Here is a 17,346-nt window from a genome sequence, read left to right as displayed (position 1 = left end):
GGTATACGGACTAGTCAGAAAGCCAGAACCTGCTTCTATTTTTGGTGCGTCAATTCACCATAACTTTTGAGAAGTGGGCCCCAGGTTGAACCTGACCTTATGTAGGACTCCAATCAGTGCGAGGTCTTTGCCATGCCACTGCGCTACCTCAAGGGTGAAATTATTTTGGCACTCATAGAGGGGAGTTTATGAGCAGTACTTTATAGACCATTATTCCATTACAAGTAACCTTTACTTTGCTCGAAGTTAGAAGATTTTTGTTTGTTTATTTATGCAATGCTCTGAGAAGTGTACAATAACGTGATAAAAATAATTCACATTTTACACATGCCAATAATAACAAGACATAACCAATTAAATAATAATAGATACTTTTTCCAGATATTTTCCATCAATAAATCTTTAAATTTCACAACAAAAATACCAGATTGAAAGTGAATTTAAATCACTTGTCCAGGATAATCCAAGGGTAAAATTCACTTTCCTGAATATTCTTTTACTCCTGTTTTAGAACAAATGTAGTAAGAGTGGATTGTCTGTTTCAGTAATTCAATAACTTTCAAAGATTCACGGTTCACATCATTTTACAGCCTAACATCTGTTGCAATGCAAACACAAATATTTTTATCTCCACCAAGCTCACAAATTCGCTAAGCTGTAACAGCTTGCAAAGGAAAATAGAGCTTCAACCAAGGAGAGCTTAAGTGTTGCCAACCAAAGCATCATTAAAACAGCATGTTGATTGCTTGGTAAGTCAACCCAACAGGTCTCCTAAAATGAAGACTGACTATATAACCCATGATTCATTGCTTTCTCAAAGAGAAGCAAGGAGGATATTACACCATTCATAAAAAAGTCATTAATATGATGGATAGATCTCAAGTGGTGAACTGCCATTTTTTTCAATTTAATGATGGCACATGTTTCCCTTCCCACTCCAGCCATACTCCTGGCCACTTGGTCTTTAGACAAGAAACAATCTGTTGTTCTGCTATACGGCTGAAGTCTGATGGCTCAATGGAAGCAAGTCCTTCTGTGTATATAACCTTTGAAGAAAAATTTTCAGACAGTTTATCAAAACAAATAGACAATTTGGAACATAATTTTATAAGATGTTAGGTTAACTAACAAAACATCCTTCATCATCCTCATCACTCAAATCCTCATAAATATAATTTGGACCACATAATTTCTTGCTAAAGGAATATGTTTTCATATCAACAATAGTCCATTTTACAGTTGTGTGCTTGGTTGCCAAGCCTTTGAATGGGAGTTAGGCTAGGGTTGACCTTGTTATGATACCTTCAGCCTCACTCTGAATCAAAGGCTTGGCAACTAAGTACACAACTGTAAAATGGCCTATTCTTTCCTAGGTCCTTATGAAATAACTGACAGAGATGTTGGAGAAATATCCAGAAATGCACACAGTATTGAAAGTAGCAAAACTTTGTCAAATTCGTCAAATCAAGCGAATTTTGTGTTATGAAAATCATGTATGTGTACTGTGGTTTCATGAAATGTATGAAAGCGATCCTCACAGTAATGAATCCTACTTATGTAGTGGTGGAAATAAGACCTGAAAAAAATTCAGGCCTGTACAGGATTTGAACCCATGACCTATGCACTGGTATCATAGAGGTCCTGGGTTCAAATCCCATACGGGCCTGAGTATTTTTCAGGCCTTTTTTCCACTACATACTAATAATGGAAACTTTATTTGTGTTTTTAAATGTACAATTGTAAATCTCACTACGTATAGGCAATTTACAAATGCTGCTTGAGATTGGCTTATTCAACACACACACAAAAATCAAAATTGCATCAAATCTGGGTTGTCCCAATTCCTATTTCTACAACAAAAGACGTAATATGTTGCTCTAATAGCTATATTTATCATTTTCTTGATTATGTAAAGTTGCTGCTTTTTGGCAATGCCTATGTCATTCATCATGTGTAAGAACGTAGAGCATTTATCTGAGAAAACGCCAAGGGAGCTCATAATAATAATAATAATAATAATAATAATAATAATAATAATAATAATAATAATTTAATATTTATATTGTGCAAATTAACATGTGGATATGATCAAATGCACATCACAACACTTTTCGGGGGACTTTGGCCGGAGTGCATCAGCAGTCTACAAACAATCGAAGGAAACTTATTTGAAGATGCCCCCCCCCCAGCCCAATTCCCAGTAAACAGGCCAGACCACATCACAGTAATCTCGTGAGTGGGTTCTTTAACGTCCCCTGCCTAACCAAATTAACTAATTAATAGATGCAGGAGACGGGACCTACGGTTTATTCGACCTTATCTGAGAAGACTAGAATGTCTATCCATTTCTTGATATTATAGAAAGGTAGTGCATTCTCCTCAGTTATTTTAAAACCTTGAGTGTTGGTCCGGCCAGGGCTTGAACCATCGACCTCGACCTCCCGCACAACAGTCCAGTGCTCTAACCAATTGAGCTAACCAGGAGGCGGTCATAAGTAGGTAGGGTTCATTACTGCGAGAATTTCTTAGTGAATGTTCATGGATTTGTCGACTATGGATAATTTTAGTCAAATTTGTCAAAGCAAAGATAAGGAGTCAGAGGCAAGTGATTTAAAATCTTCTTGTGTTCTCTCAACATTCTAAGTGGATTATTACAATGGTGAACAAATAGAAAAAGTGGTCTATTGCTTTCTTAAAAATATAATTCAATTTTATATGGGTTCCACATATTATTATCATATTGTATGCATCTCTTGTTATCAAGCTACAATGTATTTTAAAATGCCAGAAGACAGCATCAAGCCACCTTGTTTGTCTTCTTTACAGTCATAACATTTAAGGAGCGTTTAATTATTCAAACTTCAATGACCTCTACCTTTTTAGTGCCATCTTCCTCTCTTAATCCAAGTCCATTGTAGTGAAAAGCTTTAAATGGCTTAACATCATCTGCTAGTAAATCCTGCAACCAGATGTGAAACAAACAGATGCAAATAATATGAAGGAGTGGTTGCTGCAAAAAATTCCCCTAGGGGGCTTGCCCAGGTACAAGATGATGACACCTTCCTGATTTATTATCTTTTATTTGAAAATACTTTTTTCTAAATAACTTGGACACTTTTGCAGATTTTTTATATATATATATATATTTTTTTTTTTGGGGGGGGGGGGGAATGTTAGGTAAAATGGTTGACTTCAATTTAGTCAAATAAAAGAAAAATTTTTTGGGGGCATCTGAAGGTGGGAAGTAACCTTAATGGGATCTAAACCTTCTGCCTTAAAACTCTGCAGATTGGACTTGTGTGACAGACTAAGTTTTCCAATGCACATTTCAAACCCTTAAAAGATTCATGCATCAGGCACCTAATGCATCACACATCATGCAACATGGTTCCTGATTAGTAAGGGTAAGACATTAATAAACCTTAAAAAGGAACTACATACCTCTCCAGGGAAAAACTCTGCCAGGAAATTCTGCAGAAGAATGATCCCAATAGAATCTTGGTCAAGGCGTTCTTTCATAAAGGATACACTACAATAAATAGAAGCACACGATCAGCAAATCATAAATTGACGTACTGTTTAAAAAGATGATAAAGTAATAAATTTTTTAAAGCAATTTTCAGATTACCCTCATATAAGGAGCTAGCCTTGGATAGTTAGAGATGGAAAATACATTTGACAACCGCCAATCAGACAAATGTGACCTCTCACGCGAAAACGTTCCTAACGGTAGCCGTTCCAACAGTGAACGGAATGGCAAGCGAACGTGTGAGTGACCGAGTCCCAAATCATTTTTATTAGTTCTGAATTTCATTGATTGAGAAAACTGCTAGACCAATCAGAATGCAAAGTAAAGCAAAACTAAAGCAAACCACAATTACCTTTCAATTGAAAATCAATTGAAATTAATATTGCTCTAAAAAGCAAATGGCAGATGTGGCAATTGTAATAAGAAGTAACTTACTATTCAGGATCAGAAACAAGATCAAGATCCTCTAGGACACTTCCAAGTTGATCACTTGTTATGAAACCATTGTCTATTCAAGAGATAGCAAATAAGAAATTTTGTGAACATTGCAGAAATTTCATTTCAGATCCAGCTAAATAAATATACATAGATCTTGAAATTATTAGAATTATTAATAATTTAAAATCAGTTTGTTGAATATTTCAATACCTTGCTGGTCATGAGATTTAAAAACTCTCAGCCCTTTTTCTCTTTCACTTTCTGAGCCAGTTAGACTTCTTTCCTGAAATAATAAAAGAAAGTGTCTATGGCATCCATTCTTCAATATGCAGAACTTTGCAAATTCCATAGGATCAGATTACCTAATGGGGAGACATACAATGTGCATTAATTACATACAATGTAATCAATTCTTTCCTGTTGAGAATCCCACCATTAAATAAATCCACTTCAGGAGTAATGAAACATGTGGGAGCCTGAGGCTTCACAGAGTTGACTCTGGATTAAACCATCTAGGTTCCAGCCCTTGAAACAGTGTTTCGTTTTCAAGCTGTTACAAGTACAATTTACCCCCTGAAGTACGTGTATGAGCCTAGTGGCCCATTAGGCCGGTGCTTAACTCCAGTTTCTGTAGCACAAAGCAACTAGGAGTATTTCTACTCCCCCCTGGATGGGATGCCAGTCCATCGCAGGGTTACCCCCAGCATTAAATTGCCGGTACCCATTTAAACACCTGGGTGAAGAGAGGCACTGTGAGAGTAAAGTGTTTTGCCTAAGAACACAACACAATGTCCCAGCCAGGGCTCAAACCCAGACCACTTGATCCGGAGTCGAGCGCACCAACCATGAGGCCACCGTGCCTCCACCCTGAAGTACGTGTACCTTCTATCATTGCCTTGCAATGCTCGGAATATCTTGAAAATTCAACAAGTACAAAAGGATCCGTCCACCAGTTGGAAAATTTCTTTCGCCTGCCGTGTTTAAAATAAGGGAGAACACAGGGGACACCTTTTGGCGTTCTTTGGTAGGACACTTCATTGGTGTATTGTCTCTCTCCTTCCTTGAGTATAAATGAGAACACTGACACGATGGTGGGGTTATCTTGGAATGGAAAAACATCCCATCTACAAAACATGGCTATACAATACTCCTTATTGCCACATGCTTGTAAAATCAGGAATCTTAACAATAGTGGGAACACTATTAAACAGCTAATTAAAATAAATTTATATTTGTTATGATTAACTTACCTGAGAGAAAAAAACTGTAAGATGAGTTTCACTAGCAAGAAGCCATATTGGATACATTGGAGATTTCAAAAAGTTCCCAACCTGTGATATCATATTATCAAAAAAAATAGAAAAAAGAAGGAATAAGAATCACATCAAAATATTCTTTGAGTTACAACGTTTAACTTGTTAACAAATAGAACAAATAGCACTTTATCAGCATACTAAGAAACTATGGACATAGAAAAATATTTTCAGAAATGGCTTGGACACTTTACAGCCTAACATCAGAATGCACATATATTTCCTAAGGTGCTGACAAGGAGAACTTGTTTTACAATCAAGAGCTTCTTTAGTTGGCGATCGTTTCCTTCAATCTCATGATTTTAATGTTGGATTCAGGGGTGAAACTGTGTTAAAAGAGAAATTTGATGCTACTCACTCTCAAAGATATATTAGACAAATTAAAGCAATGCAGCACAGACATAAAAATTGGCTGGACAAGGCCAGCTTACAAACTCACCTCACAGTATCGATGAGCTTCTAAAAGTGTTAAAAATCCTATTGAAGACTGCTTAGGAATACCTCTTAATTCTACAGAAATAAAGAAAGCCATTTCATATACCTTGACCTTTTTAATCCCAAAATCTAAATGATTGTGAATTCTCTGCACTTTTAGCTGAAAAATTTGTTTTCATTTGAGATCTCAGAATTTGATGGTCAATCATCCATTATAGTTGATATTTTTCTTTAAATTTCCCATTTTCATTTTCTCATCAACTTTTGGCCAGAAAAGATTTTGATTTTGTCACTAGTAAAATACTGCAAACACCTACCCAGGCCTGAAAGTGTTCTTGAAGAATCCCACACATTTGATACACTATAGCCAGCCAGCATAAGGTTGATGAGGGTTTGACTTAAGAAAGAAATAGGAAAAGTAATTTATTCTCAGCATATAACATAAAAAAATATACAATACTGTAAAGTACACGTTCTGTGAATCATTTCACTCCCATGATCTCTCTTAGACTAGTAATTCTCCCTTCTTTTTGCCATACACTGCTTATCATTTTAGTACTGGGAATTTAGTATTGGATCTAATGATGATCTCTATTAGAATTGATATTTTACTATATTCTCATCACTAGTCTAATTGAGATCTACAACTAACACCCCTACTTGATAATGGAGTCAAGATGACTTCGAAACGCCGTAGTTTTATTCTTCTAATATTTATTATCAAACATATTAATATTGTAAGGAGAAAGTATGTCTTGGTCGCTGCAGGGAGTAAAAGGATTAAGGAAAGAAATAATTAGTTCTATATCATAGAAAAATATACAGTACTGTAAAGTACACTGTCTGTGAACCATTTCACTCCCATGATCTCTCTTGTAACAAACCTTCCATGACCAAAACTCTCATCCACCAGTGGTTCACCCACATCTTCCATTTCGGACTTGATATTTTCTAAACCCTATCAGTAAAAACAAATTTTTTAACTTGCAATACCTTAACTTACATATTGATTCTACTTTTCAGTACTAAATCTCCTTCAATACCTGATGGTAAACTTATCAAAATAAATCCTACAGAGTTTCATAAGACTGCCAGCAAAATAATTTAGGATTCAGATTCTAGAATTGTACAAATAATGTCGGAGAAAATTACCTTAACCTGTCCTCGCAACAGGTTTTGAATTTGTGAATCAACAGTATTAAATTTACAAATTTCAGTCTCCTATTCATTAACCCTTTACCATACTAACATCAGAATGTACATTCTCCATACATTTCTTTATACATTTCCTTTGGAACTACCAAGAAGAATTTGTTTAACAATCAATTGAAACCTTCTTAGGTTGGCAATCATTTCCATTTTTTTCTCATGATCTTTATGAATGATTTGGCAGTATTACTACAAAGAGAAATAAGATGCTGGTCACTTTTAGGGTTAAGCAAAGAAGCAAAGATATATCCAGGAAAGTCAGGTCAAGACAGGTTGCTGTAAGTTAATGTACCTTTGTCAGTAACACTGAATATAGAAATAGTAGCACTCCAAAGCGACCTTCTAGCATGGCTATGTTTTTATTAACAACTTGTGCGACATCCTCTGAAGCATGGCATTGAACCTGACTGTGAGAAAAAATAAATATTAATTATGAGTTGAAAGATGTTTTAATTATACACACTTCTTTTTCAGACCTGTGGCCAGAATGGAATCCTCAGTCATACTTTTTTCATGGAAATAAGTTCCATTTCAGGATGCCATAGATACTTGTACTAGATCTGTATTTGTACTTTTTGTACTTGAATTATTATGATAACATAACCAAAGTAAAGCGCGCGCTCTGATTGGTCAATTTGGCGTCCCCCATTTGCCCATGGGTGTATGCTGCTGACGTGAGCAAATGCAAAGACTATTTTTCCGTGCGCGCTTGTTTTTTTCTGGTTGCGTAAGATTTGTTAAATAAAAGGGAACTCTTTAGCCACAATGTGTTAATGTTATGTTATAAAACAAATGGTAAACACCACAGCATACACTATTGAGTTATGGATGCACTTGGGAGGTTTGCTAAGCACTCAAGAAGCTAGAGTCGCTCTCGGCTATCGCCTCGAGTGACTCTTACGCTTCTTTCGTGCTTAGCAACCTCCCGCGTGCATCCATAACTCAATAGTGTATGCTGTGGTGTTTACCATTTGTTAATAGTTACATATAAATAATTCAAACTCTTCTCTAAGAGACATACCAAAGTTTTGTATGGAAACTTTCACTGGACAATGAAGTAAGCTCTGTGGCACAGACTGATTTATGGTAATCAGGAGAACTGGAATCTGATAAAAAAAAAAAAAAAAAAAAAACACCCACAACGACTTAACAAATGGATTTGGTGTTTCTGTGCTGCTGTTCAGTTATAGACCACAGATGACATCAAAATGTAATTATAAGAACAAAAAAGTGGCAAACAAGGCGCAGCTGAATGTGACCCTGACTGTCAAAAAGTGTGCAGCATGTTTGGGCAGACAATTTATACTGCTATTACTTCTTCCTATGTTTGAAAAAAGACACATGAAAGTAAAAACGCAATGTTTTCTGGTTTCTGCTTTAAATGTATGGTTGGGGGGGGGGGGGGGGGGGGCAGGGCTCGACACTAATGGTAGCCCACTAGCCACAGACTAGTAGAAATTCAGTTTTGGCTGGTGGTTTTTCAATTTCCACTTGCCAGTTTGGCTAGTAAACAGAATGAAATTGTTGTAACATCTAAAAACATCTAAGATGTCACTAGCCACTTGGCTAGTAAGATGAAAAGTTAGTTCCAGCCTTGGGGGGTTAGGTCTTGATGTATGATTGGGTTAATCATATTCTTCTAGACCATGCCCAAAATAGGATTCGTTATTTCTTGTTTTTCGCTTAGTGCGGATGATTAACATACTATTAAAATTAAGCCGATTTGATCAGACTTGTTTAAGTTCTGCTGTTCTTGCCCATTATAAACCTAAAAATTCTATCTTTCTTTTATTTGTTTATCTACATCTATACAAAGGAATTATAAATTTAGGAAATAATCGGTTGAAAAAGAAGATAAAACAAATAGGTCTTACGGCTGAGTAATAAACCTTCCAAAGCCATGATGAGTTGTCCATACCGAGTACTAAGGTACTAACGTACTAAGCAAATTCAAAACAAGCCATGATGAGTTTTCCGTACCGAGTACTAAGGTACTAACGTACTAAGCAAATTCAGAACAAGCCGTGATAAGTTGTCTGTACCGAGTACTAAGGTACTAACGTACTAAGCAAATTCAGAACAAGCTGTGATGAGTTGTCCGTACCGAGTACTAAGGTACTAACGTACTAAGCAAATTCAGAACAAGCCGTGATGAGTTTTCCGTACCGAGTACTAAGATACTAACGTAGTAACGCACTACACGAATGAATAACAAGCCGTAATGAAATGTCCGGACCGAGTACTACAGTACTAACGTTCTCAACATATGAGCAACAAGCCGTGATGAGTTGTCCTTACCGAGTACCACAAAATACCGCAAATGCGGCACAACTCGTAAAAATACTCAGCGATACTACACAACAAAATATCTAATAAGACATAATTATCTATATGAATAATTTAACTCCAAAACTTTGCAAGTGCAATTTTAACAGTATTCTTTTTCTCAATAACACAAACTGCCCTCCTTTTTTCACAGACTAAATCAAATTAATGTTCAATTTCATGGTATGCATGAAAAGAACGAGAGTTGTAGTTAGTATGCTAGTACGTAAGTATTCATGCTTGCTCGAGAGGTTTAGTTAGTACGCTAGTACGTAGGTATTCATGCTTGCTCGAGAGGTTTACTTAGTATGCTAGTACGTAGGTATTCCTGCTTGCTCGAGAGCTGTAGTTAGTACGCTAGTACGTAGGTGTTCCTGCTCGCTCGAGAGCTTTAGTTAGTACGCTAGTACGTAGGTATTCCTGCTCGTTCGAGAGTTGTAGTTAGTACGCTAGTACGTAGGTATTCATGCTTGCTCGAGAGGTTTAGTTAGTACGCTAGTATGTAGGTATTCAAGCTTGCTCGAGAGGTTTACTTAGTATGCTAGTATGTAGGTATTCCTGCTCATTCGAGAGTTGTAGTTAGTACGCTAGTACGTAGGTATTCATGCTTGCTTGAGAGGTTTAGTTAGTATGCTAGTATGCTAGTACGTAGGTATTCATGCTTGCTTGAGAGGTTTACTTAGTACGCTAGTACGTAGGAATTCCTGCTCGCTCGAGAGCTGTAGTTAGTACACTAGTACGTAGGTATTCCTGCTCGTTCGAGAGTTGTAGTTAGTACGCTAGTACGTAGGTATTCATGCTTGCTCGCGAGAGGTTTAGTACTGTTAGTACTGTAGTACTGATGAAAACTGTTTTAGTACAGTAGTGCTGATGAATAAGCAAAAATCTACAGAAAAGCATTCCTATAATGGGCAGCATATTATTTATTCTTCTTTTCTCTCGAAGGATAATGTGGAGTGCACCCGCTATTGTATATTTGTGGGTCATTCTACATCATCGCTTATTCTTGGATTGCCCTCGCAAAAGATGATGAGTATTCTTGCGAATAATTTAAATCTGCACCACAGCCAAATTGATATTCAGAATGTACTGAGAACAAAAAAGTGGCAAACAAGGCAAGGCAGAGTGTGAAACAGACATTCTTACTGCATTTTGACACCTTCTGTGATCAAATCCAAGGCAACATATGATACATTAAATATGACAGCAGAGCAAAAATTTGCTAATTATGACCTTATCTAAGTGAGCATCTGCCCTCCAATGGGTCATAAGAGCAAATCAAAATCTGTGCTTAATTCAGCATTGCTAAGTGGAGGTTGTGTGCCTGTGATATCCAAGAGCTTCCACAGCTAGCCCCTAGATGGAGACTGCTTCTATGGCTAACAAATCCTGGCAACCCAGCCATGAGCCCCCATGCAGGAAAAGGAAACAGGCACCTATCACACTGAATACACAGTGGAAAGAGGGAGGGAAGGGGGTAAGAAAAACTGCCTGGACGATGTGCCGCCACTCCAAATAATGCTGAAAATTCATGCTCAAAGCACGCATGCGCTTATGCAAAAACCATCGACTACTAGTAACAGAACACCAAATAGATACTCTTTGTTGTTAACTCCATAAAATTACATTTAACTGCATTTGACAGCATACAGTCAAAAACGATTAAGAGAAAGGATTTCTGAGACTATGACTAGTGACACACATTCAAATGATTCCATAATCCCTATCAATTCCTACAAGAGAAGAAAAAAATCAGCCATCAGAGACTTATTATAAACCAATTAGTACCTGGACTGTTAGATGAAGCACGCTCCTCACTTTCTGTGTCTGCCTTTTCAGCTGTCATACACGATGTGAACACCAGGTGATCCCTGAGAAACACCAGGGTAAATTTCTCAGTTTTGACATTGTTAAGCATCTCACAAAGAGAGCAAACAAGTAATTGCCTTGCTTGCTCATCTGTTGAATTTAACAGAACCAAGTGACAGATTATGCTATGTGACAGTAATCCTATGCACTGTTTAAGGTAAGATTTGATTCCTGATTATGACTCCTGAAAATATTCAATCTCCTCCACAGTTCTAATAAAAATTTCAAGTAGACAGTTTACAAGAATCAAGAAAGTAGTCATCTACAAATTAAGTATACAATTATTTTGAACAAGAAAACAAATTCCTAAAATTTTGTCAACAATGATGTCACTGCAGCAGTAGTTTTATCCTGGAGAGTCAGTGACATCTTGAACTACATGTAATTTATCTAATTTCCAGAAGGCTAGATTTAAGGGTATATATCCATTATATTTTCACTTCTAAAATCCAAAGGTCCATGAAAGTTACAGTTTTTGAGAAGGAAAAAGCATGATTGTCATTTTCTTTACAAGAACCTTGCCAGCTATTTAATTCATGCAACAAAAAAAACTAACCTGTGAGTTGTCTCCAGTTATCAGGGGCTGGTGTTTCTTCTACAAAAAGGATATTCTTTAAAATGAAAGCCTGAAAATGAAATAAAGAAATAAGAACCCATGTTATATAAAACTGTATGAATCTGCTGTAACTCAAAGGGCTTGGTCACTTCTTAGATAAAATTAATGCAAAAACAGTCACTAGGAGACTTAATATTTCTTAATATTTCTTAAAAGAACAAACAAGAACTCAAAAGCATCATTCTGTTCCTAGTATATATTTGCTAATTATGGATACTTCAAATGAATGTGCCAATAGAATACCTGTAACAAGGGTTTTATTGAGGGCTGAGCACTAGGCAAATTTACTGGTTGTGACGATGATTTTGCTCACCTGGTTTGACCATCTAGAGGAAAGTTCATTTTATGAAAAAGTTCAGGTCAAAAAGTTTTGCCTGCTTGTAAAAACCAGTTGCCTCCCTAATGAAAATGTTAACAAATCCCCTGGAATAACATTAATGTAACATTAATTTTTAAAAATCCCAGCTGTTAAGAGGCAAACAAGTTAAACTTGCAAGTGAGACCACTTAATTTAATTTAATTTAGTCCATTTTCACTGCATTAAGTTTTGGAGTGGGGAAGGACTAGAAAGGAACATAGGAACCATTTGTGCTAGTCCACTCTCCCACCCATCCCACCCCAGGGGAGGACATCCATCACACAGTAATCTCGTGTGTGGGAAATTAACGTCTCCTACCCCAACCCTGCAGGAGACGGGACCTCCATTTATTTATCACTATCCAAGAAGACTAGAATACCTAACCAATTCTTGATGTTATAGAAAGGTAGCAAATTCTTCTCAATTATTTTAAGACCCTGAGTGTTGGTCCAGCCGGGGCTCGAACCCTCGACCTTTCCACACTTGGGAAAAGTCAGCATTAATCCTCTTAACTACGGTCCATTGGAGAGAGTCAGTATGGTACTATATTCACCTGGACAGATGCTATGATAGCACAAGGTCCTCCTTGTTCCTGAATAAGAGCACTTGGTTCCAATGTAGAAAAGAGAAAACCTACAAGAAATACAACACAAGAAGACACAACCATTACATATCAAGCATGTCTACTTATTTCATACACATCCTTCAGGGCTCCACACTAACTTTTCAACTTACTGTAGCCAAGTGGCTAGTGACAATTTAGATATTATAACAATTTCAGCTTGTTAACTACCCAAACTAGCTTGTGGAAGTCAAAAACCACCAGCTAAAACTGAATTGCTACTAGTCTGTGGCTAGTTGGCTTCCATTACTGTCGAGCCCCGATCCTTTTTATTTCATTTATTTCAATTCGTTATGGTGGGTTGGGCTCCTCATTGTCTTTGTTTCACACTCTTTAAACCCTTATATCAGTATGCAAGTTCTCCATACTGTTTTACATACATTTTCTATGGTGCTTACAAGGAGAATTTGTCTAACAATCAAGGGTTTCAATATAATTGGAGTGATACTGTTGGGGAGAGTTGGATGTTTACAACTCTTAGAAGTTAAAGGCTTATGACACCCAATCAAGATTCACCTTCTGATTACAAACTAAAAAGGAAAGGTAAATGCATTAGAGAATGGGCATGTACTAAAACCTGGAACACCGGAACACCCCAACACCCCAGAACACAGGAACACAATGCCAGAACACCATGGAACACCGGAACACCCAGGAACACTGAATTTGACAATGTAAAAAAATAAAATGTAGATGTAATTTGTTTACCCACGTAACATGAAAGAGCTTAGAAGCAGGCACTAAATATATAGTTTCTTAATGTTTCTTATCTTATTTCTTTGTGGTATAAATAAATGTTATTGTTGTTCCGGGGTGTTCCGGTGTTCCTGGTCTTAGTACATGCCTAGAGAATAAATAAATAAATTCGTCTTTATTAAATAAAATAAATTTGTCTTTATTAAAAAACCATCCAATAAAATTACATATCTGATGTTACAGTAAAAATATATATTGAAAGGAAAATTTACAATGATTAAATTGAATAAAAATGATTAAAAATGATTAGAAATACATATGGGGTGTTTACACAGCTGGACTATATTTAAAAATTAATCTATTAAAAAAGCTATGTTTAAAACGTTCAGTGTTAATGCTGGGCCTGACAATGGATTTCCTTCGAATGTTTACAATATAGTCTTTGTACCTTGGGAGTAGGCTTTTTAATGAATGCTCATCATGTTTGAGGTTATAAAAAAGGCGTCTGTTGCTTTTCTCCAAAAGTTCATATATGTTGTAATTGACCAACGTATAGCACCTCTTATACCATCTTTTTAAAAACCTTTGTATAACAGTAATGTGTGACTTTACACATCATTAAGTCCAAAACAATTCTGTCAGTAAAATGGCTGCACCTGAAAGGCATCCCAGAATTTTTACTCAAATTATAGGAACTAGACTGTGCAGTTCACAAACAGCTGGTGCTTTAGTTCAAATTCACATAGCTTCAGTGCAGCCATATTTTTAACAGAAGTGTATCATGTAACAGGTAAGTCGCAAGATTGCTAGGCAATACTCAAATAAGTGCTTGGTATTCATGATTTATTATTTAAAGACAATTTCCGAGGGTTACGTTCCTCTTTGGAATCTCAAAATGTGATAAATGTACATAGTGAAATTTCATACATAATCCTCAATAGTAGAGATTGAAGTTGAAACATATCTAGATCACTCTTTTCCTTTGATTTTTTTATATAATTTGGCGATTTCTCAAAAATACAACTACAAACATTTGGCTCATCCTCGGTGTAAAAACCTGTGAAGCTCACGAGTGATGTAAAATAAAGACAACAAAACATTATAAACAATAGAATAAAGGCTGATGGTTTCTAAAGAAACTGTTTGGGGCTGTGTTGGTGGGGGTAATGAAATAATTTGGATATATCAACAAAGTTGAAATGGTAAATTGGCCACCGTAAAGATTACAAAAGCTGACGTTTCGAGCATTAGCCCTTCGTCGGAGCGAATAGAGGAATTGTGGGTTGTGTGTGCTTTTAAAGGCAGAAAATGAAGCTATGTTATTGGTGGGAACATGGCAACGAGAGAAACACAAATAAATTAGTGGAATGAAAAGCGTTTGTTGATCCCTGTGGGATTTAGACTGCTGGTTTGAAAGACTGGGACCTAGCTATGCCAATCTTTTTGTAGGTTTTGTCGAACACCAATTTTTCAGCCAATATAATGGCTCCAAACCTGAACTCTATGGTTGCTACATCAACGACTTTATTAGCGCTACCTCCTCTACCAGAGAGGAGCTGACTCAATTCATAACCGCAGTCAATTCTTTTCACCCTGCTCTGAAAAATACCTGGAAAATTTCTGACCAGTCGTTATCCTTTTTGGACATCAAAGTTTCAATTGAAGGCAACGGTTTATGCACTAGTGTGTATTACAAACCTAAAGACTCGCATAATTACTTGTTATATTCGTCTTCGCATCCAATTCACGTTAAGAATTCCATTCCTTTTTCTCTGTTTCTAAGACTTCACCATTTATGTAGTGATGACTCTGATTTCCACCACAAATCAGAGTCAATGTGCCAGTTTTTCGATAAACATGGTTACCCTGTTTCTGTTGTTCAAGCGGGTTACCACCGCGCCCAACTTATTGATTGACATTCAGCACTACAAACATCACAAAAGGAAGATTCCGACCACAATCCATTCACTCTCACATTTCACCCTCACAACCACTCAGTCAAATCCATCATTCTTAAAAAATTTAAATTACTTCAAAACGATCCAGAGACAAGCACTAACTTTTCGCAGCCTCTGCTCATTTCATTCAAACGCAACAAAAACATAGGCAATTTTTTGGTCAGAAGTTCTTTTCAGACTGATGACCAACTAGGCACTTTTAAATGCACTCGTGCACAATGCAAAACGTGTCCTTTCATTCACAACACTGATAAAATATCGGGACCCAAACGATCCACTAAGATCACCGATCACTTCATGTGCACCTCCGCCAATGTAATCTATTGCATAACTTGCACCTACTGCAAAAAGATATACATCGGTGAAACAGGCAGAAGACTAGGTGACCGATTCCGAGAACACCTTCGCGACGTGGAAAAGAATGACAAGGACACATTGAAACCAGTTGCTAGACACTTTAATTTACCTCATCATTCTAAGCAACATATGGCAATCTTCGGTCTTTCCTTACACTTAGGTAGCATGGAAAGCCGTAAAACTCTTGAACAAAAGCTCATCTTTCAAACCGGCAGTCTAAATCCCACAGGGATTAACAAACGCTTTTAATTCCACATTGTGTCTCTCTCGTTACCATGTTCCCAACAATAACGTAGCTCCATTTTCTACCTTTAAAAGCACACACAACCCACAATTCCTCTATTCGTTCCGACGAAGGGCTAACGCTCGAAACGTCAGCTTTTGTAATCGTTACGGTGGCCAATTTACCATTTCAACTTTGTTGATATATCCACATTATAAACAATAGTGTACAGCAGAACAATACCTCATGAAACAAAGAAAACCTCGTCAGGTTTTTACACCAAGGATGACCCAAAAATTTGATACAAATCTTTAAATTTGTTCCCCCCCACTAAAAAACTGCTCAGATCCGATACTATATATCTGACTGCAAAAATTGTTTTAATTAGACAACCAAGATTTTCAAATGTAAGAGTTTCGATCCAAAGGTTATGTAGGATTATGTCGATGTCACGGAAGGCATTACTAAAAGTGAAAGTTGAAAATGTACCATCCATAGCTTCACTCAGGGATCAATTACCTATACCCAAAAAATATTTGGAGACAATACCTTGAGACCACCTTTCGAATATCTCCTCTTTTATGTTTGCTCCCCAGACAAGACTTAAAACTTCGTCAAAATTTTCACACGACAAGACCCGGCAAACGTCTTCGTCGTCCGCCATGTTTAAAATAACCTACAATGCAATGCGAACCGTGAAATTGATTTACAGGCCAGCGGTGTTGTATCAGACCGCCATCTTGATTCTCTGGAAAGAGTGTTGGTGTTCTTTGCAGAAATGGCTACTGGGGTCAAAGACATTCAATTCAAAGACCTGGAGGTCGAAGAAGTAGAAGTAACATCAGCCGTTTTGATGGGAGGTGCACATCATCTTGGGCAGTACTGTGATAAGGATTTCAAGAACTTCATGGGCTGTCGATATGGCCACAAGGACCCGCGTAAGTGCTTGGACGAAGGAAAGCAAGCAACAAAATGTGCCCTAGGTTACTTTAAGAAGCTTAAGGAACATTGCAATGACGTCTTCACCAAACATTGGACTTGTCTTGACTACAACAACCAGGAATTTGGTTATTGCCGGGCGACGCAGAAGAAATTTGATGCCTGCGTCTTGGAAAAGCTTGGATTGGAATGCACACAGCCTGTTCATCTTGAACTGTACGATTGATTTGGGTTGTTTTTTATCAGTTGATATATAGGCAGAAAGTTGATCTATATGACGCCCTTAACTTTAAATTGTGATGAGCACGAAAAAAATCTGACTTGTGATGGTTTTAAAAGTGTTTCTGTAATCACTTACAGTGTGTCCAGGCAAATTGTACATTTAAGGATGCATATACTGTTTGCGGGAAATTGTTGGATGTTTTCGTAAAGGAATAAAGTTTTGGTGGACTATCTTTT

At 37.0% G+C, this 17,346-nt stretch overlaps 2 protein-coding genes and 1 pseudogene across 2 annotated transcripts; 2 read left to right on the top strand and 1 right to left on the bottom strand.

Moving 5' to 3' along the window:
• Window positions 1-246: 246 nt before the first annotated feature.
• On the bottom strand, window positions 247-16,642 carry LOC111337429 (ubiquitin carboxyl-terminal hydrolase MINDY-3). Its single transcript, XM_088740172.1, has 15 exons — window positions 16,498-16,642; window positions 12,646-12,725; window positions 11,675-11,744; window positions 11,038-11,208; window positions 7,946-8,030; window positions 7,217-7,331; window positions 6,600-6,673; window positions 6,033-6,112; window positions 5,720-5,790; window positions 5,218-5,298; window positions 4,178-4,250; window positions 3,965-4,037; window positions 3,442-3,529; window positions 2,876-2,959; window positions 247-1,046 (listed from the first exon to the last, which is right to left on the bottom strand). Exons 1-15 carry the CDS (start codon window positions 16,610-16,612, stop codon window positions 903-905), a joined length of 1,404 nt encoding a protein of 467 aa, XP_088596298.1. The 5' UTR covers window positions 16,613-16,642; the 3' UTR covers window positions 247-902.
• LOC148719222 (uncharacterized) lies at window positions 14,057-16,165 on the top strand (annotated as a pseudogene).
• Window positions 16,643-16,657: 15 nt separating the features above from the next.
• LOC111337419 (NADH dehydrogenase [ubiquinone] 1 alpha subcomplex subunit 8) lies at window positions 16,658-17,340 on the top strand. Its single transcript, XM_022943703.2, has one exon. It carries the CDS (start codon window positions 16,727-16,729, stop codon window positions 17,111-17,113), a length of 387 nt encoding a protein of 128 aa, XP_022799438.2. The 5' UTR covers window positions 16,658-16,726; the 3' UTR covers window positions 17,114-17,340.
• The last annotated feature ends 6 nt before the right edge of the window (window positions 17,341-17,346 follow it).

This window comes from Stylophora pistillata, chromosome 12 (genome assembly GCF_964205215.1).
Source record: "Stylophora pistillata chromosome 12, jaStyPist1.2, whole genome shotgun sequence".
Lineage (NCBI taxonomy): Eukaryota > Metazoa > Cnidaria > Anthozoa > Scleractinia > Pocilloporidae > Stylophora > Stylophora pistillata.
This window is presented reverse-complemented; position numbering and strand designations above follow the sequence as displayed.